General features: G+C 35.1%; 1 protein-coding gene across 2 annotated transcripts in view; it reads left to right on the top strand.

Annotated features, from left to right (window-relative positions):
* The window catches only part of LOC103596296 (charged multivesicular body protein 1b-2-like), a 48494-nt gene that overhangs the window by 2144 nt on the left and 19612 nt on the right, over positions 1-26738 (top strand). For both annotated transcript variants that reach the window (XM_008579898.1, XM_008579897.1), the window contains exon 2: positions 20058-20155. In XM_008579898.1, coding sequence (XP_008578120.1) covers positions 20058-20155 — 98 coding nt within the window. The remainder of the gene's footprint in view (positions 1-20057; positions 20156-26738) is intronic.

The following is a 26738-nucleotide window of genomic DNA, read 5'->3' as shown; positions in this document are numbered from 1 at the left end:
TTTTGTGTGTGTTTGTGGGTGAATTAATTTGTTTATTTTTTTAGCTCCCACCAATAAGTGAGAACATGTGGTATTTCTTTTTCTCTGCCTGACTCGTTTCACTTAATATTATTCTTTCAAGGTCCATCCATGTTGTTGCAAATGGTAGTATTTCATTCGTTTTTATAGCTGAGTAGTATTCCATTGTGTAGATATACCACATTTTCCGTATCCACTCATCCGATGATGGACATTTGGGCTGATTCCAGCTCTTGGCTATTGTGAAGAGTGCTGCAATGAACATTGGGAAACAGGTATAGCTTCGACTTGATGATTTCCATTCCTTTGATATATTCCCAGCAGTGGGATAGCTGGGTCATATGGTAGATCTATCTGCAACTGTTTGAGGAACCTCCATACCATTTTCCATAGGGGTTGCACCATTTTGCATTCCCACCAACAATGTATGAGAGTTCCTTTTTCTCCGCAACCACGCCAGCATTTATCGTTCAGCGTCTTTTGGATTTTAGCCATCCTAACTGGGGTGAGGTGGTATCTCAGTGTGGTTTTGATTTGCATTTCCCGGATGCTGAGTGATGTTGAGCATTTTTTCATATGACTGTTGGCCATTTGTATATCTTCCTTAGAGAATGGCAAATATAACTTTAAAAAACTTGATGGAATGGCCACATTTATTTTTTGTTACATATTTGTGTAGGTGTTTCTCAAGTATTTAATTAATAGCAGTATGTATGCAATATTTACACAGGGTGTTTGGGGACTAGGGTTAGATTAACTATAGGAGTGTAACAATAGTAGAGAAATAATTAAGGGATACTTCTCTGGTCCACGCTTTTTTTTTTTTTTTTTTTTTTGCTTCTCTACATTTTTACTCTTCCGATTAACTGATTAACTTATAACTCATTTTGTTGTTGTTGGATTTAACTCAAGCGTGATTCATTAATGGGAAGCTTTCCATCTTTCTAATCCCTTAATCTGCCATCCCTGCCAAACCTAGGAATCTGAGAGTACCAGTTCCCACCAGTTTCTCCTCTGTGCTCCCTTCTCCATCTATTTTCCTTTACATTTTAGAATCTCCCTCCTTTCCCCATTTATTGTAATCGTGTGTTTACTTATCTGTCTCTTGCATTAGATTGTGAGTTCCTGGAGGACAGGGTCCTTTTATTTTTTAACTCTCATTTCCTTGCACAGCACTGGACCCATAGTGGACACAAAAAGAAATGACTTTCTAGTAAAAGTGAATTATTAACATATATTTGAGTCTACTGTGGGCTAAGCAATACACTCAGGTTGTGGATACATAGAGGAGTCTATGATCCATCCCCAACTTTGAGCAGCTTTTTATCTAGTAGAGCCAAGACACACATGGGTGGAAATAAATAGCAATACAAGTTAACACATTTTAACTGAGATGAATGGTACGAACAGTTGATTCTAACTAAACTTCTTGAAATTGTAAGCAAAATTGTGTGTGTTAGTATGTGCATTTTCCTGGGGAGACTGTAGCTGGCATCTTTGAATGAAAAAGGCATCCAAGGGATTCTAACCTGAAAAAAGTTAAGAAACAATGAAGTAGATAATAGGTACTGTAGATATTCTGAGAGTAGAGAAAGGGAAGTACTAGATTAGTATTATTTCCTTTCGTAATCACCCAGACGCTTGAGACTGTGTTACAGGCAAAGACTGCCAGCTACATTAAAAATGTCTTTTAGACATTATGAATCATTCATCACTTTAAATCCTAAGGCAGATGTAATTTCTGAGGCTCTTCTAGCGTTAACAAATGTATTGTGATGTATTTCGACCAAGATATTAATAATGTTTCAAATTTACCTTTTAGATTTGTTACCTGACAGTAGTCCTATAATGTACAGCTTGACTAGTCAGTAGTAGTAGTAGTAGTAGTAGTAGTAGTAGTAGTAGTAGTAGTAGTAGTAGTAGTAGTAGTAGTAGTAGTAGTAGTAGTAGTAGTAGTAGTAGTAGTAGTAGTAGTAGTAGTAGTAGTAGTAGTAGTAGTAGTAGTAGTAGTAGTAGTAGTAGTAGTAGTAGTAGTAGTAGTAGTAGTAGTAGTAGTAGTAGTAGTAGTAGTAGTAGTAGTAGTAGTAGTAGTAGTAGTAGTAGTAGTAGTAGTAGTAGTAGTAGTAGTAGTAGTAGTAGTAGTAGTAGTAGTAGTAGTAGTAGTAGTAGTAGTAGTAGTAGTAGTAGTAGTAGTAGTAGTAGTGGTGGTGGTGTTTTACAAGAAGTATTAAATGTAAGGATTATGTATGGTTTATCGTTTGATGCCGTTTGAGGGCCAATTCTGAGCAATTCCTATGAAAGTTAAAATGCAAGGGAGGGAATAAGAGTTGGATTTGAGTTCCTTTTTGCTCTTGTATTCAGCAATTTATCCTCAGTTATCTATAGTTAGGCTTCAGTTTTCACATGAGTAAAATGAGGGGAGTTGACAAATGATCTCTAAGATTCCTTTCAGTTCTGATGATCTGTGATTCTCTGATCCTAAACTGTACCTCCCCAAAATACCCAAGGGAAGATCAAGATGCTGGGAACTGAAAAAGGGGAAAGTTGAATGCATAATGCCACTTCTCGTCAAATGTATGAATAAACAATCTATGGCATTGGTACTACTGCTTTTTCTGGGGCAGCTGCTAGTGGAATATTTTTATTTCCTTCCTCTTACCTCCTTTTTTTCTCTGAACTTCTACTTTTGTATACCCTGAGGATTGCATAATCCTTCTTTTGGCACTTGGAATGAAATAGCTTGTGCCCTGTGTTTGTATAACTTATTTTCACTTAGTGTTTCTCCATGCACTTTAGAGATGTAGGTGGGACATGAGATTTCTACTATGAATTTCTATAGCAAACTGACTATAACAATTTTTCTATAGAAATTCTATAAATTTATATAGCAAACAGACTATAAAAATTGCTTAAAAAGGGCCGGCCGGGTGGCGCACTGCTATAGCGCGCCGCTTGGGAAGCGTGGCGGTGCTCCTGCCGAGGGTTCGGATCCCACATACAGACCGGTTCCCGCTCCCTGGCTGAGCGGGGCGCGGGAGCAACACCGAGGGTTGCGATCCCGTTGCCGGTCCCAGTCCGGTACGGGGGCAACACTGAGGGTTGCGATCCGTTGCCGGACATGGAAAAAGACAAAAAGGAAAAAAAAAATTGCTTAAAAATAGTTTAGCAACTTAGAAAGTGAACCTGAACCTTAGCTTACAAAAATGTCTCCTTATGTGGAACACTGTAGTGCTGAGAGTGTTGGTTAAGTAAGGTATTAAAACTATAGCAGTAGTACTGGCAGCAGTGACAGCAATAGGAATAGTAATCCATTGAGTAATTAAAAAAATTATTTTTGATGTACAGTATTTCATTTAGCATTGAAGGATGACAGAAGCACCACTGTCAAATATATTCATATATGTCTGTGTAACCGAAGCAACTTGTTCTGTTGAATCTTTTGCAATAAGCCAGTGAGAAAAGATTGCTGATGTGGAAAATAATGACATCAATTCAGCTACTAAATCGAGCTATGAATCAGAGTTGAAATACTGTGCGATAGTTTAGATATTTTAGTTTGCTGTAAATCTCTGGAGTATTTTTCTATTTGTAAAAATAACACTGGTAGAATAATCTTCACTGATGAATCACAAATTTAGTTTGGCAAACTGGTTGCTATTAAGTCAGCCTTTGTTTTTCTTTGCCCACTGAAAAAACAATGGCTGAAATATTTTATTTTTGATGGATTGAAAATTTAGAAAGACTAAACAGTAATATTTATCAACATGTGTAGAAAGATTGATATCTAAGGCCCTAAACAAAGTGTTATGTAATCCCAGGCTATGACACCTTGTGCTTCAGAGATAATGGCCTCCACAGTAGTTCTGACTGTGCTTTTGCATACTGTTCCTTTGCCTACTGTACCCTTTTTTCTCCCCTCCCTAACACTTTTCTCCTTTGAGACTCACTTAAAATATCACCTCTTTATGAAACCTGGAGAGATAGGTAGTCCTCCTCTGTGGGTTTATGTGCTTCAAAAAGTTTATGGAATTAAAATACATGAATCTTTCCATGAACTTTTTGAAGACCATTTGTATACGTTTATACTTAAATTGTACTAAAGCTGTTGGTAATCTTGTCTCTCATCCATATCACAGCGTAAGGCTGAGGTCAAGAAATTCATCCTCTTACTAATTTCTGAATGTATACAACTATTTAGGAGTCTAGTAAAAATTCACATTCCTGTAATGTGTATCTTGCCTCTTAAATTGAAAAGACCTTGGCTGCTGTGTGTGTATAAATGTATGTATATGTGCATGTTCATTTTCTTTATGGGACTGAATTTATTAAAACAAATGTAATAATAGGGCTGTAGTTGTCACAACTGCTAGTAATTATGATTTAATGAAGATTCCTATATTTTACAAACCACTATTGAATTGTATGAAGTACTATTCATAGTTAAAATATTCCTCCTGGCACCTAAAAGTAAATTACTTAAAAACAATTATTACTTTTTATTGGTTATGAATATTCATGGCGTACAGAGCAAATTGTCACCACTTGTGCCTAGGATGTGATGGCCAGATCCGTGCTGGCAGTATGCCCATTACCACAAATTGTGATGATACCTCCTGTCCCCCACCCAATTATCCCCGACCTCCCTCCTCATCCTCCTTTCCCCACTCCACTTTGTATCCCTAAATATGTTCTCTTCCTCTGGAGGCTCAATGCCCCACGGTGGTCTTACTTTCCTTCCTTCGTTCTCTCTTAGCTCCCACTTATGAGTGAGTACATGTGGTATTTATGCTTCTGTGCTTTGCTTATTTCACTCAACATAAGTTTCTCCAAGCTCATCCATGTTGTTTCAAATGGGAGAATTTCATTCTTTTTTATGGCAGAGTAGTAGTCCCTGGTGTATATATACCACAGTTTCCTTATCCAATCATCCATCAATGAACATTTAGGTTGGTTCCATATCTTGGCTGTTGTGAACAGAGCTGCAATAAACATGGGAGTGCAGGTATCCCTTTGAATGATGATTTCCATTCCTTTGGGCATATACCCAGAAGTGGGATTGCTGCATTGTATCTAAGATCTATCTATAGTTGTTTGAGAAATCTCATACTGTTTTCCATAGTGGCTGTACTAATTTACAGTCCCACCAACAGGGTAGGAGTGTTCCCTTCCCTCCACATCCTCTTCAGCATTTGTTATTCTGTCTTTTTAATTATACCAGTCTAACTAGGGTGAAATGAAATCTCAGTGTGGTTTTAATTTGCATTTCCCTGATGTCTAGTGAGGTTGAGTATTTTTTCATGTACCCATTGGCCATTTGTATGTCTTCCTTTGAAAAATGTCTGTTTAGTTCCTTTCTCCAGTTTTTAATTAGCTTATTTGTTTACTGTGTAAGTGCTTGAGTTCCTTATATATTCTGGATGTTAATCTCTTGTCAGATGCATAGTTAGCAAAAATTTTCTCCCTCTGTGTACGTTGTCATTTCACTCTGTTGATTGTTTCCTTTGCTGTGTGGAAGCTTAATTTGATATAGTCCCATTTGTTTATTTTTTCTTTTGTTGCTTGTGCTTTCAAGCTCATGTTCATAAAGTCTGTGCCCAGACCTAGTTCCTGAAGTGTTTTGCCTATACCTTCCCTTAGTAATTGTACAGTTTCAAGTCTTATACTTAAGTCTTTAATCCATTTTGAGTTGATTTTAGTATATGGTGAGAGGTGCATGTCTAATTCCATTCTTCTGCACCTGGATACCCAATTTTCCCAGCACCGCTTATTGAATAGGCAGTCTTTTCCCCAATGTATGTGTTTGTTCCCTTTGCCAAATATCAGATGTCTGTAAGCCTGAGGGGTGATTTTGGGATTCTCTATTCTCCACTGCTCTGAGTGTCTATTTCTATGCCAGTACCATGCCATTTTGGTTCCTATAGCTTTGTAGTAAAATTTGAAGTCAGGTAGTGTTATGCCTCCAGCTATATATTTTTTTTTTGCTCAGGATTGCTTTGGCTATTCAGGGTCTTTTGTTGTTCCATATGAATGTTGAGATTGTTTTTTCCATTTCTGTGAAGAATGTCATTGGTATTTTGATGGAGATTGCATTGAATCTGTAGATTGCTTTGGGTAGTATAGACATTTTCACAATGTTAATTCTTCCAATCCAAGAGCATGTGATATCTTTCCCTGTTTTTGTGTTGTCTTTAATTTCTTTCAGTAGTGGTTTGTAGTTCTCATTGTAGAGATCTTTCACCTCCTTGGTTAAATTGATTCTTAGGAATTTAATTTTTTGTGTGACTGTTGTAAATGGGCTTACTTTCTTGATTTCTCTGTTAGCTCATTACTGGAGAATGTAAATGCAACTTATTTTTTGGCATTTATTTTGTGTCCTGTAATGGTACTGAAGTTATTAACCAGCACTAGGAGTTTTTTGATAGGTTTTTCTATATATAGTATTGTATCATCTGCAAATAGGGATAGTTTGACTTCATCTTTTCCAATCTGGATGCCCTTTATTTCTTTCTCTTGACTGATTGCTCTGGCTAGTACCTCTGGTACTGTGTTAAATAGAAGTGGTGAAAGTGGGCATCGTTGTCTTCTTTCTGTTCTTAAGGGAAAAGCCTTATTTTTTCCCCTTTCAGAATGATACTGGCGGTGGCTTTCTCATAGATGACTTTTATTGTGTTGAGATACTTTCCTTCTATACCTAATTTGTTGAGTCTTTATCAGGAAGGGATGTTGAATTTTGCGAAATGCTTTTTCAGCATTTATTGAGATAATCATATAGTTTTTGTCCTTGAGTTTATTGATGTGATGTATCACGTTTATTGACTTTTGAATGTTGAACCATCCTTGCATCCCTGGGATGAATCCCACTTGATCATGGTATATAATTTTTTTGATGTGTTGCTGTATTCTGATTGCTTATATTTTGTTGAAGATTTTTGCATCTATATTCATCAGGGATATTGGCCTGTAATTTTCTTTTTTTTTTGTTGTGTCTTTATCTGGTTTTGTTATCAGAGTTATGTTAGCCTTATAGAATGAGTTTGGGAGAATGGCTTCTATTTCAATTTTTTGGAATAGTTTGAGAATTGGTATTAATTCCTCTTTAAAGGTTTGATAGAATTCAGCTTTAAAGCCATCCGGGCCTGGACTTTTCTCTGTTGGAAGATTGCTGATTACTGCTTCAATCTCATTGCTTGTAATTGGTCTGTTCAGGTTTTCTATCTCTTCTTGGTTCAGTCTGGGTAGTTTGTATGTGTCCAGAAACTTATCCATATCTTCCAGGTTTTCATATTTGTTGTCATACAGTTGTTTATAATAGTCTCTAATGGTTCTTTGCATTTCTGTGGTATCAGTTGTAATGTCTCCCTTTTCATTTTTGATTTTTGTCATTTGGGCCTTTTCTCTTTTTTTTGTTAACCTAGCTAATGGTTTGTCTATTTTATTTATTTTCTCAAAAAACCAACCTTTTGTTTTGTTGATCTTTTCTTTCGTTTTTTGGGTCTCTATTTCATTTAGTTCTGCTCTTTAAAATTTAATTTGTAAGTACTATAAAGCTTTAGACTGCTTTACTGAACCCTATATCTGTTTAAGGAGAAAATATTTCTTACACGAATTTAGAAATAGCTTGATTGTTCAAGAAACTAACTTTACATAGGCTCCTTTCCAAAAAGAAATGTTAAAAAATTGCCTTATTCCTAATTCTTAAGTACTTTTATTCTATTTGGTATGTCTTTAAACAAGAACCACTCTTCATATAATGGGTGACTGAGAAAATAACCATACACAGGTATCAGGTTTTGAGTTGCTGTTTGTTTTAATATTCAAATCAGAATTCAGACTTCTTTAAATTTTAGAAAGGCCTAATAAGGTACATATGCCATATATTACATTATATCTCTAATGGTGTTTGAGCCAGCACTTCGTAATCAAACATTAATATTTCTATGCTTACAGTGAAGCACGTGAACATCATTGGGATAAATTAAAGTCTATACATAACTTCTTGTTCAGATCAGGTTTTGTCATCAAATTTTTTCTAGTCAGGTCATGTTTTCCTATGAAGTGTTATGTATAACTTTCAATTATCAGAACTGTTTGTATTTTGGAATTGTTGATGAGAGATCTTGGATCTACATTTGATTCGTGTATGTATATCTGTGAATATGAGAGCAACTGAAGTGTTTCAGTATTTCAATTTTGCTGTAGAAGGGGATGGTAACTCAATAGTTTCTAAACCTAGATGTGCATGAAGATCACCTGATAAGCTTTTAAAAACTAGATTTCTGAGACCCGTGTCACATCTACCAAATTGAAAATTCCGGGAAATGGGCACAGAACTCTTAATGTATTTATTGAACTTTTATCTGTAATTCTGATGTTGCTGATTTATGATGAGGTTTCAAGATCAAGTCAAATGGGAAAAATAAAAATGGACAATGTAAATAAAGTATTTTGCAAAGCTAAATGTATTCAATTTTAAGAGCTATCCTTTATTCTGTGACTCTTTCTATATTTTGGTATTGATATATTCTTTTTTAATTATACTGATCCACAAAATAAAGTTGAGGGACCTCTATGACATTGGTTTTCTAACTCAGTGGTTTTATTATGAATGAAATTTTATGTGGAATCCTAATATATAACGCAAACAGCATTTGATTTGTATAAACTTATTTATAAGTTTAAATGTATAACTGAGTCCTCTTGTCCAGCATCAGTGATACTTTTTTCAAAATAATTCATATACCACTACAAAAACATTTTTCTAGTATTCATTTATTTAAAAGTATTGAGTACTTCTGTTCAAAACTGCACTAAGATGATGATACGATGATGATGAGGATTCATCCTTATTCCCAAGGTGTTCATAGTCTACTTGAAGGATCAGACACATGACCAGTTACAGTGAAGTATAGAAAAGTACATAATGTGATCTATAAAGTGACATGGGCATGTCAGAGAAAGTAGCTACTGACACTTTTCAACTTCAAATGAGTATTTCTACAGAGTACTTGAAGTTTAGGAACAGAATATATGAAGACAGTCTTGGAAAGCACCTATTTTATTTTAAATTTATATCAAGCACAAACAGGTTCAAGTTATAATATTTCTACACATTTCTAACAATGTTGTCTGTATACTAGTATATATTTAATATATGTTTTTTGTTTTTTTCTCTTAATTTTCAAACTACCCTTTTAAAAATAAAGATACCATCTCATGGAATAAGTACTATAAGCTCTTAACTAATCTAACCATTTATTCAAAATGATTTTTTAATTATTAAACTTTAATCCTTTCCCCCCCCCCCCCAGAAGTACAAAAATGAATAAAATAAACACCAGGTACCTACCACTGGGCTTAAGAAATAAAACCTTGTGAACTCAACTCTCTTCTTCCCTCACCAAAGGTACCACTATGCAAAAGTTGATGTTTTTGATTTTTGTGCATTTGTTTATACTTTACCACATACATGTACATTAAGATATAGTTTTATATTACATGTTTTCAAGTTTTATAGGTACAGTATCATACTGCTATTTTCTTTCAATTTATGATGATGCTTGGGATATATTTGTGATGTTATTTTTATATTCATGTATATGTATTTTTTCTTATAGAAATATATTGCAATCTACCCATTCTCTTAGTGATAGACATTTAGATTGTTTTTTATTTTTTCCTGTCATTACAAGCAATCTACTATGATCATTTTTGTACATATTTCCTATGTAGACTGGGGACAGTTTTTTGGGGTATATACCTAAGAGTGGGATTGCTGGGTTAGAGAATATGTGTACTTTCAGTTTTTTATGTAAACATTTGTATTATCTAAAAATAAGTATTTTGACACTGTAATGGATTTCCACTGTAATCCATATACCTTTTCTTTCTTTTTTTATCATGTTTACTAGGACACCAAAAAATGCTTTAATAAAAAAAATTAGAGCAGGATAATTTTCTTGCTACTGATTTTAAAAGGAATTCTAACCATTCACTATTAAGAATGATGTTTGCTGTAGACTTTTGGTTGATAACTTTTTCAGGTTAAGGAAGTTTTCTTCCATTCTTAGTTTGCTAAGAGTTTGGTCATGAACCATTCATCTGAATGTTGATTTGATGAATCCACCAAATGTTGGATTTTATTTAATGTTTTATTCCTTCTGTATTGAGATTATCATTTGTGATTTCTTCTTTAATATTCTAATATGGTTTTTTTTAGTTCATTTCCATTGCTAATAACAAAATACCTGGAACTAGGTGATTTGTGAGAAAATGAAATTTATTGCTTACAGTTTTGGAGGCTCAGAAGTCCGTGGTGCAGGGAACATATCTGGTGGTGGCTGTAGTGACCCAGGGGTCTCAGATGGCAGAGCAGAGAGAACCTAACTTCCTTATTCACTTTTCTTTTAAAGCTGTCCAAACCATGCCCATGACCACCATTTTTAATCCATTCACTATGGCATGGTCCTACAGTCTAGTCACCTCTTCAAGGCCACACCTTTCAATTAGCATAATAGGATTTCCCATCCTTTTGACAGTCACAGTGGGGGCCAAGATTCTAATATATAAAATTTGGGGGACACAATTCAAGCTTCAATGAATTTGGGGGGGACATTCAGTCCACTACAGTGGTTAAAATACATGGATAGTTTTGATTTAAAACATCCTTGCACTGCCAGAATAAATCCATCATGTTTATGAAGAATCTTTAATACACTGCATGATTGCTAATACTGTGTTCCGTATTTTTGCATCTTTGTTCATACGTGAGCTTGGCCTATAATTGTCCCTTCATATACACTGTCCTTTTCTGGTTTGGGTATCAAAGTTTAGAAGTGTTTATTCTTTTTTCTTTTCTGTGGGAAAGTTTATGTAAAATAGGAATTGCTTTTTTATTAAGAATATTCACGAGATACAAAGCTAATTGTTCCCCCTCCTGCCATGATGTGAGGGCCAGATTCGTACTGAGGGCATACCCCTTACCAGAAATTACTTTTGTTGGTGTAATGCACCAATAAAACCATCTGGGCCTGCTCCTGTTATTTGTTTATGTAGCTGTTAAAATATTTTAAAACATTGAATCGGGAATTTAGAATTATTCAGATTTTTTTATTTCTTTGAGTTTGTTTCAGTGATTGTTCTAGGATTATCTATTTTGTCTAAGACTTCCAATTATATAGTGTTCATAATTTATTACAGGTTGAGTATCCCTAATCTGAAAAAATTGGAAATCTGAAATGATTCTGGTCCGAAGAATTTTGGAGAAGGCATACTCAACCAGGATTTAAAAACATCTCTACTGTATCTGCAGTTATTTCTTCTTTTTTATTCCTACACTATTTATGACTTTTTTCCCTTGATCAGTAGTCTTGATTGATACTAACAGAGCTATACCTGCTTATTGTAGGATTTTATTTATCTGGTATAACTTTTTCTGTCTTTTCATATCTAACATTTGTATGTCTTTGTGTTTTAAAATCCTGTTTAAAGCACATAGTGGTAATTTTGTTTTACTATTTTCTTAATCCTGACATTTTGAGAATATTTCTATTCATTTATTGTATGATATCTCTGTGGCCTGTTCTGTGAATCACTTCTCTTTCGCTGCCTTCTTTTGGATATATTAAGTGGTTCACCCCATTTTTCCCTTCTACTATTTTGCAAGTTACATGCTACTTCTTTAGCAGTACCCTTGACCTTAACAACATGCATAGTTAAATGTCAAAGCTAATCAGAAACCCTTTTCTTCTGAATAATAGAGATTTAAAAATATTTAACATCAGTCACTCCATCCTCTGTCTTACATGTATTCATTGTGTTTATGTTACTTCTGCTTTTTTTTTCTCCAAAATGAGACATTATAATTATCATACATGAGGATGCTTCAAAAGGTTTGTGGAAAAATGGAATTGAAAGATAATGTGAATCGTTCCATGAATGCTTCGAAGACCCCCACAGATAGTCAGTATTTCTATGGATTTACTCATGTGTTTATCAGTCTCTATGTTCACCAAGCCTTTCATTATATCAGATCTTAATTATGTTTTTGTGAAATAAATTTGATTTTTACCATTCTCTGATTCTACAAATTCGCCTACTTGCTAAAATTTAGAATCTGAAAAAATCAGCACAGTACTTGGGGCACTTTCATGGTCGGCTTTATCTGATTTTCTGTTTTACTGATCTATTCATCTAAACCTGTAGGAATGATGAAATTCCTGGGTTGTGGATGTCTCTCTAACATGGGAATATGTTAAGTTAATGTTTCAGGGTGATCTTTCTAAGAGGATTGTAGTAATATACAATTGAACCCCAAATCCACATGAAGACATGGCCATAGTTATAAATTCTTAGGGAAGCCTTTGCTCTTCCTCCAGCTCCCAGCCAAGACTCGTAAGACCAGTTAATCTTGTCATTTCATCTTCCTTTGCCAGCTGATAGGATTTTTTTTTCTACCTACCCTGTGCTAATATTGTAGTCTTCAAGGGTCCTAGCTTTATCCAGAAAGTTCAGTTCCAACACCATATCATAGGGGGCTTTAGGGGTTTCAGTGTTTACTTGCTGCTGGATAGTTCCTTCTTTCTCTTTGGTTCTGTCTCCCAGGATTTCCCCTGCTGTTTTGCAAGATAAGCTCTGCATTTAAAAGGAATTCTATTGTAGTTTACCCAGTATTTCAAGGTATTTTTCTAAATCTTTAGGCTTCCATATTTCTAGAAGTGGCTTGTGTCTTTTTAGGGTGATAGGGAAAAAAGCATTATAGTATTCAATGGACCTTTATAGTATATCTCATTAATAATATATTGGTCAATATTTTATATCACAATCACTCTTAACTATTAAATAAGAGTTACCTATACTTGGCATTCAGTATTCAGTCCTATTTGCAGTTTACAGTAAATTTTAGGTTTGAGGAAAGCATAAATCATTTGTTTAAAAAAATAAATATAAAGAATATTTAGGCAGGAACACACACGGCATTCTTGGCAGGAGCCATGGGCAGCCCCTCACCACCCAGCAGAAGGCAGCAGCACACACGGGGTCCTAGGCAAGAACCATGAGAAGCCTCCCACCACCTGGCAGAAGGCAAGGAGCACACCAAAAATACCACTTGCATACGGGTGATCCACCACAGCAACTGTCAATGGAAGGGCATCCTGCTGCTGCAGTAGCAGCCATAGCCACTGTGCAGGTGTCCCGCTGACCACTCAACTGCATCAGCATAAAGAGAATTACCAGCAGAGACCAAAATAAGATGAAGTCTCTCTCCTCAAAGCCCACTCCAGAATAACAGAAAAAGCAACTTCTCTACCAGATGATCAGACATCAATGTAGAGATGCTAGAAATACAAAAAAAAAAAAAAAACAAGAAATGTGTCACCACTAAAGGAATACAGTAATTCTCAAATACCAGACCTTACAGAGCAGAAAACCCTTGAAATGACCAAAAAGGAATTCCAAGCAACAATCTTAAGGAAATTCAATGAGACACAAGAAGACTCAGACAACATAATGAAATGAGGAAAAAATCTAGGATATTAAGGAGGAAAGTAAAAATTTACAAAGAGAGTAATACCTTAAGAAAGAATGTACCACAACTCATGGAACCGAAAGATTCAATCAACAAAATAACACAACTGAGAGCTTAAGCAGCAGGTTAGAGCAAGCAGAAGAAAGAATTTCTGATCTCGAATATAGTCTTTTTGAAATAACCCGGGTGGACAAAGAAAAGGAAATAAGAATTTTTTTAAAAATGAAGAAAATCTAAGAGAGTATATACCTTAAGCACCCAAACATCTGAATCATGGGTATTCCAGAAGTGGAGGAGAAAGAAAAGGCATTGAAAACCTACTCAGTGATATAATAACAGAAAACTTCCCAGGTAAAAAGACACTAACCTTCAGAACCAGAAAGCCCCAAAATCCCTAAACAGATTTAATCCAAAAAGATCCTCTCCAAGACACATTATAGTCAAACAGGCAAAATTCAAAGACAAAATCCTAAAGGCAGCAAGAGAAAAGCATCATGTCACCTATGAGGTAGCCCCTACCAGACTAACAGCAGACTTCTCAACAGAAACTGTACAGGCCGGGCCAGAAGAAAATAGGATGATATATTCAAAGTACTAAAAGAAAAAACAAAACTGCTGGTCAAGAGTGCTATTCCAGCAAGGCTATCCTTCAGAAATGAGGGAAAAGTAGTGTATTTTCCAGATAGACAAAAACTGCAGGAGTTCACCACCACACAACCAGCCCTGCAAGAAATCCTCAAGGGAGTCCTGCATCTGGAATCTGAAAAATGATAATCAGTACCACAAATATACGAGAAAGAACAAAACCCACCAATAGAACAAAAATGCAAACAGAGAAAGAAACTAAATGTTATCACCTCAAAAAACCAACAAACATTAAAGACAAACATTAAATGGGGAAAGACAAATTAAAATATATTTAAAACATCCAGATGAAGATAAACTACCAGGAATAAGATAGTACATTTCAATAACAACCCACAAGGTAAATGGATTTATCTCCTCACTCAGAAGACACAGACTGACTGACTGGATTGAAAACATAGACCCAATTATATGCTGCCTTCAACAGACTCACTTCACCTGTAGAGACCAAACAGACTAGTAGTGAAGGGATGGAAAAATATATACCACACAAATGGAAATCAAAAACCATGAAGAAACAAAGGCCATTATCTAATGATAAAGGGATCTACCAGTAGGAGGACATACAATCACAAATATATATGCACCCATCACTGGAGCATCTAGATATATAAAATAAACATTAGGCCTAAATAAAGAGATAGACCCCAATACAAAAATAGTAGAGGACATGAACACCCATCTCTCAACACTGGACAGATCATCTAGGCAATAAATCAATAGAAAAACACAGGATTTAAACTACACTTTAGACCAGAACATCTCATCCATCAACTACAGAATGTACATTGTTCTCATCAGCACATGGAATATTCTCCAGGAGACACCATATGTTAGGTCACAAATCAAGTCTCAACAAATTTTAAGAAATTGAAATCATTTCAAGTATTTTTTCAGACTACAATGAATTAAAACTAGAAATAACAATAACAAGTGAAACTTTGGAAACTATTCAAATACATGGAAATTAAACAGCATGGTTCTGAACAACCTATGGGTCAAACAAGAAATTAAACAGGAAATGAAAAAATTTCTAGAAACCAGTGAAAATAAAAGATACATCATACCAAAACCTGTGGGACGCTCAGCCAGTGAGCGGGAACCGGTCTGTACATGGGATCCGAACCCTCGGACGGGAGCGCCTCCACGCTTCCCAAGTGGCACACTATCCAGTGCGCCACCAGGCCGGCCCACAACAAATTTTTTTAAAATGAGATAATTTCAAGTGTCTTTTCATACCACAACAGATTAACACTAGAAATAACAAGCAAAACTCTGGAAACTATACAAATACATGAAAATTAAACAACATGCTCCTGAGTGACCTATGGGTCCAAGAAGAAATTAAACAGGAAACCAATAAAATTCTTGAAACTAATGAAAATAAAGACACGTCATACCAAAATGATTGGATTACTGCAAAAGCAGTATTAAGATGGAAGTTTATTGCAATAAACACATCAGAAGAACAGATTTCATATAAAAAAACCTAACACTTCACCTCAAAGAACTAGAAAAACAAGAAAAATCCAATCCCCAAATTAGTAGATGGAAAGATAATTAAGATCAGAGCAAAACTAAATGAAATAGAGACCAGAAACCTACAGGTCAATATCTCTGATGAACATAGACACAAAAATCATCAACAAATTAGCAATCAGAATACAGCAACACATAAAAAAATTATACACCATGATCATGTGAGAATCATCCCAGAGATGCTAAGATAGTTCAGCCTACACAAGTCAATAAATGTGATACGCCGCACCAACAAAATCGAGAACAAGAAATATGTGATTATCTCAATAGACACACAAAAAGCATTTCACAAAATTCAACACCCCTTCGTGATAAAGACTCTCATCAAATTAGGTATAGAAGGAAAGTATCTCAACACAGTAAAAGCCATATATTACAAACCTAGTGCCAATATCATCCTCAATGGGGAAAAACTGAAAGCTTCACCCTTAAGAACAAGGAGACAAAGATGCCCACTCACCATTCCTATTCAACATAGTATTGGAAGTACATAGCAAGCAGGCAAGAGAAAGAAACAAAGGCCATCTAGATTGGAAGACGAAGTCAAATATTCCCTGTTTGCCAATGACATTATCCTACATTTAGAAAAACGTAGACTATGAAAAAACTCTAAGCTGACGGTTTCAGTAAATTTGCTAGGTTCAAAGTCAACACACAAAATCAGTAGTGTTTTTATACTCCAATAACGAAATAGCAGTGAAAGCAATCAAGAAAGCAAGTCCATTTGCAATAGCCACCAAAATAAAAAAAAAAAAATACCTAGGAATAAATTTAACCAAGGAAATGAAAGATCACTACAATGAGAACTACAAATCACTGCTGAAAGAAATTAAAGAGGACACACAATGATGGGAAGACATTCCATGCTCTTGGATTGGAAGAATTAACATTGTGAAAATGTTCTGCAGATTCAATCCCCTACAAAATAGGGAACCCAGAAATCAACCCACATACTTACAAGCCAACTGATATTCAACATAGGCAACAGGAGCATACATTGTTGAGAAGACTGCCTCTTCATTAAGTGGTGCTGGGAGAACTGGGCATCCATATGTAGAAGAATGAAACTAGACCTATACCTCCCACCATATACCAAAATCAACTCAAAATGGTTTAAAGACTTGGACCTGAAATTATAAAACTACAGAAAGAAAATGTAGGTAAACACTTAAGGAAATAGGACTGGGTAAAGAAGACCTCAGAAGCACAGGCAACAGAAGTACAACTAAATGGGATTATGTCAAACTAAAAAGCTTCTGCACAGCAAAAGTTAGAATGAAAAGACAATCTACAGAATGGGAGAAAATATTTGCAAACTATGCATCTGAGAAGGGATTAATATCCAGAATATACAAGGAACTCAGACAACTTAACAGTATAAAAACAAATAATCCAATTAACAAATGGACAAAGTAGCTGAATAGGCATTTCTCAAAGGAAGATATACAAATGGCCAACAGACACATGAAAAAATGCTCACCATCACTAAGCATCAGGGAAATGCAAATCAAAATCACATTAAATATCTCATGCCAGTTAGACTGGCCATTATCAAAAAGATTTACAAATGCTGGCAAGGATGCGGAGAAAATGGAATCCTCCTATACTAGTTGGTGGGACTGTAAAATTGGTGTAGCCATTACGGAAAATGGTATAGAGGTTTCTCAAACAGCTTCAGATAGAACTGCCATAGGATCCAGTAGTCCCGCTGCTGGGAGTATACCCAAAGAAATGGAAATCATCATGTCGAAGCAATACCTGCACTCCCATGTTCATCACAACTCTATTTTGAATAGCCAAGAGTTGGAACCAATTTAAATGTCTATTGATGAATGACTGGACAAGGAAAATATGGTATAGATACACAATGGAATACTATTCTGCCATAAAAAGAAATGAAATTCTGCATTCACAGCAACATGGATGAACTTAGAGAAAATTATGTTAGGCAAACTAAGCTAGGTACAGGAAGAGAAATATCCTTTGTCCTCACTCATAAGTAGGAGCTGGAAAAAAAAGAAAGATACAACAATCACAATAATTCCTTGAACTTTCAAAGTTAGAGAATAGAACTGAAGCCTGCCAGAGATGGGAAAAGGGTGGGACAGTAGGGGTTAGAGAGAAAGTGGTAAAGGGCCATAAAATAAGTTTACATTGTATAATGATAAAATTAAAAAACAAACTGAGTGAAAAAAAAAATCGGCCTCATAATTCAGCTTTTATGTATAGTGACTTTTTCTTTTTGTTCTTTTTTTTTTTTTTTTTGGCAGTACCCCAAAATTTTATAGATTATCATTAAAATTTTATTACATTATCATTAAAATATGCAATCAAATCAGCAGATTTTAAGTCCTTGAGAAAAAGGGAAACTCAGAAGTTGTGAGCAAATACAGATAAGTTATAGCTTACTATAATGCTTTGATTGTGTTAACACTTTGGGGTTAACTATTTTATAATGAGGTCACAAATTATCCTTAGATACAAGAAGTTGCATTTTTTAATGTCCGTTTCATGGAAATTTTACTTACACACATGTTCAGGGCGGGAGCGCCGCCGCGCTTCCCAAGCGGCGCACTTATCCAGTGCGCCACCGGACCGGCCCCTATAGTGACTTTTTCTAAAGACAGCAATTCTATTTGGAAGATGATTTAGGAAATGAAAAATTCATTCCTTTTTCTTTCTTTTCATTTATATATAAGTGATTGATTTTTAACTGAGTTTGATTTCCCCTCCCTAATCCCAAGTGACATTTGGCAGTGTCTGGAGATGTTTTTGGTTGTTACAACTGGGAGAAGTGGGTGCTATTGACATCTAGTGGGCAAAGGACAGGGATACTGCTTAATTCGTAGCATTCATAGACAGCCCCCACAACAAAGAATTATCTGACCCAGAATATCAGTGCTGCTGCAGTTGGGAATTCCTACCAAACCTTGTATATAAAAGGAGCTATAACTTCCTTAGTCACCTACCTGAAATTGTTAAATCTTACAAATGGAAAGTATATCTTACGTTAAAATGATCCAGAAATTCATACACATGACTTATTTTCTTAACAATTCTAGGTATATCTAGAATTTATACTCTGAAAACTGCTCAGAGTAGCAAATTCATCCCTGTCATTATCCATAAATACAGTTTTAAATTAGAACCATTAAGCCATTGAGAGATGAACAAGGTAGCTTAATTTATGATTTAGCTTTAGTAAATGAAACATTGTTTTCTCATAGTGATATAATCAGTTCAAAAAACAGCCCTTTAAACTATATTGTGTATGTGCACCTTTTAAAAAATGAACCCTCCATTTTTTGTAGATGTTTTGAAGAAATGCAGAACCAAGGTTAAAAAAGTAACATTTATCATTTTGTAAAGGTCAGAAAATATGTCAAACCTTCCTTTCTAGTGATTTAATCATGACATAAACCAGTTGGTTTTTAAATAATTCACATTGATTTGTCATATTAATGTACATGTACTTTATGTTTTTGTGTCATCAAAGATTTATGATACTGCTCATTGGGGTTTTTTGAAGGGAGTACTTTTCTTCCCATTATACTTCTTTTCCTTTTTAAATGATTGTTTTCTCCCTTTTAATCTCAAGTTTTAATCATAAAATAATTTTAGATTTAAAAGTTGCAAAAATAGAGTTCTTGTATACTCTTTACTAAGCTCCTAATGTGTCTTATATAACTATAGTATAATTATCAAAAGGAAATCAACATCACTACAATATTGACTCAACTACAGATCTTATTTGTATTTCAACAGTATTTCTACTAATGTGTTTTTTCTGTTCTAGGATCCAAATCAGGATCCCACATTGTGGTTAGCTGTCGTGTTTCCTTAGTTTCCTCAGTCTGTGACAGTTACTCAGTCTTTCCTTGTTGTTCTTGAATTTGACAATTTTAAAGAGTCAGCTATATCACATGTCTCAGTTTAGGATTGTCTGATGTTTTTTCTTGAGTAGACTGAAGTTATGTTTTTGGCAACACCACCATAGAAGTGATGCTGTACTGTTTTCAGTTTGTCGTTTCAGAAGGTAAAAGGATGTTGAAGTGTCTTATTACTGGTGATGTTAACCTTGCATAAGGTGGTGTCTACAAGATTTTTTTACTGTGAAGTTAGTTTTCCCATTATAATATCTTCTACTAATTTGAATTTTTAATAGAAAATAAGCGTAGAAGAGATAAACTGTTCTGTTTCTTCAAATCTTTATGACTAGTTGGTTTTAATAGCATAATCTTAATCTGATTAGTTTAATAATTAACATCTTTTTTGCAGGTAGTTATGTTGGGAAAATGACATTTTGAATAGCCTTAACCTATATTTTCAGAACATTTATTCAACTTGAAGTTTGCTGCAAAAGAACTTAATAGGAATGCCAAGAGATGTGATAAAGAAGAAAAGGCTGAAAAGGACATGATTAAAAAGGTCAGCCACTTTTAATATGTTTAGTTTTTTTTCACTCATGAAATGAGCATAATTAATCATGGAAGAACGGTTAGTTGTATACAGTTCATTTTACATTGAAGAAAGATTAACTGGCTGTAGCATTCTAAACAAAGTATCCCTTTATTATCCTACATTATTGATAATGCCTGTGTTTAAATGTTTATTACCATTTATATGTACAAGTATGGCCCACAAGATGGAGTGTAACTATTGTGTTACTTAGATCTAAATACTGGCCTTTGGTTTATAGCTAAAATCACTCTTGAGAAGTATAAAGCCCATATGTAAGAACATTTAACATTTTTTTGGCTGATTTTAATTTCTACAGTTTTCAGCATTTTATATCTAACCATTGCATAGCATTAATGTATATTGTGATTAGTATATTTGCTAGGAGGATTCATATGACTCAGTATATAGTTGTACTCACAGCTATGATTTATTTCAGTAAAAGGATACAAAGCAGAATAAACAAAGGGAAAAGGTGAATGGGGCGAAGTCTGGAGGATCTAGGCTCAAGATGTCAAGAGTGATCTCCCAGTGGTGTCACACAGGACAAGCTTCATTCCTCCAGCTAGTTATGACGGCACATGTGAAATGTCTACTGGGGAAGTTCTCCTGGGCCTAGGAATCCAAGGTTTATGTCATTAGTTAGTCACATAGGCACTTTCTGCCTAGCACATACCAAAATCCCAGATCTCCAGAAGTAAATCAGGTGTTTGGCATAAATCACCATTGTTTGTACAGTTTAGGCACAGTAAGCCACTCTTTCCAGTGATGGGCACATTTCCCAAGTCCAAGTTCCTAGATGCCAGCCAAATGCCAAAATTATAAGCAGGCCTTTCTAAGGATGGTAGTCTCAGGCCTGCTGTGTTAATTCTTTTCTGCACATGTGCATTTATAGATCTGTTTTTAATATTGTATTACCTTTTATATTTAGATAGTGATAATAGCATATATCAGTTCTTATATTGAGTCACTGGGTATTTTGTCTATACTCTTTTTGAGAAAACTTTACAAGAAGAAAACTTTTAGGAAAGAAGATGGAAGTATTTAGGCTGAGTTAGGAGAAAAGATAAGCTTGAAATTGATGTGTTAGGATTACTCTTCTCTAAAAACATGCTCAACTATTGCAAGGAAAGAAAAACCTCTAAAAGATATTTATACTTTAATTTTTCTAAAGTTTTGGTATACTCAGGAGTTTAAAATTAATCAAAAAATCATTTTTGAGGTACCAAATCTTAGGAAAGCACAGTAGTATTAAAACGTGCAAGTTATTCTACCATATACAATCCCAATTAACATTCTTTTATGCAAGCAGTTGACTGACAGGGAACAGTGCTTCGTGAGCATGTCTCGTGCATCGTGATTCTACTCTTCCTGCTATATATTTCTTCATTTTCCCAATATATTCCAACCAGTCTTACAGTAACCTTTTTTTCATTACTATTAAAACGTTTTAAAAGCATTTTCCATTGAAATTAACTCTCAAAGGGTTTGATTTTGAAATGTGCGAATCCATATACCAAAATATGTTTCATATAAATTGAAAATAGAAACCCTTAAAAATAAAACCATATATATACAAGAAATGAAAATGAGGGGCAGGAATTTTTATAATTTTGTAGTGGGGGCTACAAAACAGAAAACACAGAAGCCAAAAAAGGAAGACTGATAAATTTGACTATGTAGAAAAAAATTTTCTATGTCTAAGAATTCCATTAAAAAGTCAAAAGAAAATACCTAGGAAAGAATCTTTGCATCTTTGCACAAATACAATAGCATATCTGTTTAATATATAAAAAGCTCTTAAACCAATTAAGAAAAAAGCTAATAGTTTATTAAAAATTAGGCAAAGCATATCAAGTATTTCACAGGAAAGTCTTTTAAACACTGTTACACTTTCCTCTGTGTAACTGAGATGGAGAAAAGAGAAAGAATTCACTCAAAGTACCATTAGTAAGGCCTGGAGGGACTGCAACCCATCAGGGGAGCAGCCCTGATCCAAAATCAGCTTTCGCTTTTATTGACAAGGAAGTTTCACAAGGAAAATCAGTTGATTCAATCATCAAAGGACAAGGGCAATGTTACAAAAGTATAGCTTAACATGGAAAGTAGTAACATCAGTAAAATAAAGTGACATTCCAAGGTACAATTAGTAAAAAGCTAAGTTGGTCAAACTAGCTCATTATCTAAAGTATGACCTCTCCTAAATACACTTATTTCTAAAGTTTCCCCCAACAGACAGCTTGCTCCTAGAGACTTTATAGCCTAGGGAAAATTTCCTGTCCTTTGCAAGGTCAATATTTGAAACTCCAAGGCTTTGGAAAACCAGGCCCTGTGAATTGCATATGCTTTTATGCATTTTCCACAAAACACACAAAGAGATCAGCATCATAATTTTTAAATGCTTTACTTTTAAAATATAAGTTATGATAGATTTATAAAGCTGAAAAAGTTTGATAATGTGCTTTGTTATCAAGGACATGGGGGAATAGCCACTAATAAAAATTGTATGATGGGACTTCAGAAAGTTCATGGAAAATGGAATTAAAAGATTAAAATTATAAACTTTATTTTCCTTATAAGCTATACCAAGTTCAAGACACTTCTGTATGCGATTATACCAGCTACTTAGTCCATCCCTAAAGAACTGAGGGTCCTGGGAATTTAACCATGTCAATGCAGTCTTCACATTATCAACTGAAGAAAACAGGTTGCCATTTAAAAACTTTTTAAGAGTAGGAAACAAAAAGAAATCAAAAGGAGTTGAATCAGGACTGTAAGGGGGATGCCGAATTATTTCCCATCAGATCTCTCACAAAATTGCCCTTGTTTGAGAGGAATGAGCAGGAGCATTTGTTGTGGTATAGGACTCTCTGGTGAAGCTTTCCCAGTCATTTTTCTGCTAAAGCTTTGGCCAGCCTTCTCCAAACATTCTCATAATAAGCAGATGTTATTGTTCTTTGGCCCTCCAAAAAGTCTGGACCACTTCCATCTCTTGGTAGCCATGGCTTTGACTGTGCTTTGTCTTCAGGATCATACTAGTAAAGTCAAGTTTCATCTCTTGCTACAATTCATTGAAGCAAGCAGAGAGTTTACTTTACTGTAATTATTCAGTCAAAATTATGTAAGCAAAGCAGTTGAAATGTCTTTGGTGTTGGCTATTGTTTCTGCTGCTAATTGTCAGTCCTCTTTAATTAGGGCACCAACAGGATTAAGTTTTTCCTTGAAACTTGATGTAAATCTTCTGCTGTCCCTTCTTAAAATGATATATCCATTTGTAAACTGCTGATTGCTTTGGAGCATTGTACCCTTCATCTTTTTATGAAGCATCAGTTATTTCATCATTCTTCCACCCAAGCTTCACCATCAATTTGGTGTTTGCTCCTGCTTCAATTAGCAGAATTCATGGTGCTCTGATAGGGGCTCTTTTCAAACTGATGTCTTATCCTTCTTCGTGCCTCAAACTAAATCCTGTTCAGACATATTATAACAAGTTAGTACAAGTTTATTTGAGTGCAAAAACATTTGAAATTCATGCATTGTTTTTTCATAATACGCATTTTCCACAAACTTTTTGAAGACCTCTTGAGAAGTATTGAAAAGAAAGTATGAAATTATCATTTAAGCGAGTGGAATAAGTTAATTAGGAAAATATGTTAATCCATCAACAAGTCATCTGGATGCTCTTAAATCCCTTTTAAATCAGATAACTTGGCAAGATGTAAGCAACATTAAAACACTCTGACCCAACAATTTTACTTCTAGGAATTCATCTTAAGGACATGATCAAAGATCACCATAAAGATTTATACATAAGAATGTTCACTACAGTGGTATTTAAAATAGGGGGGAAAATAGTTAGCTATCACTTTGATGCCCAATAATAGAGGACTGATTAGGTAATTATAATATATCCATATCACAGAATACTGTTTTATTAATCTAAAAAAATAATGTTTCAGAAAAATAGCTAATGACATGGGGGAAATGCTCACAACATAAATAACAGCAACCTATTAACACTTACTGAATGCCTGTTATGTACCAGGCACTGGGAATACAATGCTGAGTAAGACAGATCCCAACTGGTGGAAGGAAACAATCACAAAAAATAAACAAGGCAACTACATTAGACAGCAGTAAGTGCTTTAATGAAAATAAAACGGGGCAATCTAATAGGGCAATAGAATGGATGGACTACTTTAAGCTGGGTAGTTAGGAAAGATCACTTGAGGGAAATGACATTTAAGTTGAAAACTGAATGTCCAGAAGGAAACAGCCCTGCAAAGATCTGGGGGAAAAGTTTGTTCAGCCAGAGGAAACAGCTAATGCAAAGTCTTCAAGACAAGATTAAGCTGGATGTATTCTAGAAAAAGTGTAAAGTCCACTGTTTGCTGGAACAGAGTGATTAAGGGGGGTAGTAAGAGATGAGGTCAGACATGCAGGCAGGGCCAGATAGTATAAAGTGTTATATATAGGGCATGGTAAGTATTCTGGATTTTGTGATGGGAAGCCACTATAGGGCTCTAAGTGGGAAATGGCATGATCATAATCTACTGTAAAAAATGATCACTCTGGATATTGGGGAAAGAATGGGCCATAGTGGGCAAAAGTAGATGTAGCTGAGAGGTTAGGGCAGTAGGGCAGAAAAGAAATGATGTGGTTTGGTTTAGGGTATTGGCAGTGGAGATGGTGAGACCTAGTAAGGTTCAGGATATATTTTGAAGGTAGACTTGTTGTGGACTACATGCGGGGTAAAAGTAAGTAATTATGACTTCCAGGCTTCTAGCTTGAACAAATGGGTGCAGAGTTGCTATTTACTAAAATGGAAAATATTGGAGAAGTGGATAATGATTATGTTTTAGTATGTATAGGGGGTGGAAATCAAGCATTCTAATTTTGGAAAATATTAGGTTTGAGATGTCTGTTAAATACCCAAATAGAAATGACAGAATGAGAGCCAGATACGTGAGTTTGGAGCATAAGAAAGACGTAAGGGCTACTAGGATATCCATCATTCTGTTATTTCTTCTCATTCACACTTCAACTTGCCGTAACCTGGATTTTGCCTCTTCTACTCTACTGAAATTGCTCTTGCTAAGGTCATCACTGTCATTCTACTGACCATATCCAGATAATTTTTAATCTTCTTCTTACCTACTATATATATTTTGCCCTGCCAGCCATTCTATCCTTAATTTTTAATCTTCTTCTTACCTACTATATATATTTTGAAAAATTCAATTTTATTTATATTTTGCCCTGCCAGCCATTCTATCCTTGAATCTCTCTTCTCCCTAGACTTCTAATATAACTCTTTCACTCCTAGTTTTCCTCCTTCCTACTTCTCCGGTTGTTCTTTTTTGATCTTTGCTGGTTCCTTTTTCTCCACCTCCCTTTTCCCATACCATTAAATGTTGATACAAAGTTACTTCAGAAAGTTTGTGGAAAAATAGAATGGAAAGATAATATGAATCTTTCCATGAACTCTTTGAAGACCTTTTGTATTTCCCAGACAGGTTTCTTCAACCTGTTGTGGCCCTCACTCCTTACCCACATCTCTTTGATAAATCCTATCCATGCTCATGGTTAAAACTACTCACTCAGAACTCTGCAGACCAAATCTATCACCTGAGCTCCAGAACCAAAGATCAATTTCCTATTAGATGACTACATCGGGATAGGAACCTCACACTTAGCATATCAAAAGCTCAAAAATTTCCCCCAACAATGTGATCAGTTTCTGGTATTTTCCCAATTCAGGGAAAGGTACTACCATCTATCCAATCAGCTATCCAATCTAAAGATCAGAGAGTCATCCCTGAAGACTCCTTTTCACCTTCAACATTCTGTCACCCAATCCAGATTCTACCACTTCAGCAGCTTTTAAATTCATGACTTTATTTCCACTGCTACCAGGACTGCCCTAATAGAGACAACTTGTTTTTCGCCTTGACTATTACAAACCTTTTTGCCAGAAGACCTGTCTTTAGTTTCAGAGTCCAACCCAGGGTATGCACACTTTTTCTGTAAAGGGCCAGACAATAAATATTTTAGACTTTGCAGGCCACATGGTCTCTGTAACAACTACTCAACTCTGCTGTTATAGCACAAATGAAGCTACAGACGTTATGTAAATTAATGAGTATGGCATGTTCCAATAAAACTTTATTTACAAAACAGGTTCAAGCCAGATCTGACCTGCAGGCTGTAGTTTGCCAATTTGTACTATAACTTGTTCTTGCCAAAATGTCTAACACAAGTATTTTCTCCATGTTACTTCCCTGATCTTTTATTTTCACTGGTTTTCCATCATCCTCAAGTTGAAATAAAAACTCTTCTCAAACTCTTCTCATGACATACAAGGTCCTTCATAACTTGCCTTCTTCTTTAGTCTGTCTCCCTATAGTACTGAACAACTTGTAGTTCCCCAACATGCTGTGCTCTCACACTTCTGTGTCTTTGCTGTTCCCTCTGCCTTATTTCCTCATGGGCTAATTGAAGTTCAACACAAATTAAGTTTTTTTTTTTTTTTTTTTTTTTTTTTTTTTTTTTT

This window comes from Galeopterus variegatus, unplaced genomic scaffold (assembly GCF_000696425.1).
Source record: "Galeopterus variegatus unplaced genomic scaffold, G_variegatus-3.0.2 Scaffold1976, whole genome shotgun sequence".
Classification (NCBI taxonomy): Eukaryota; Metazoa; Chordata; class Mammalia; order Dermoptera; family Cynocephalidae; genus Galeopterus; species Galeopterus variegatus.
This window is presented reverse-complemented; position numbering and strand designations above follow the sequence as displayed.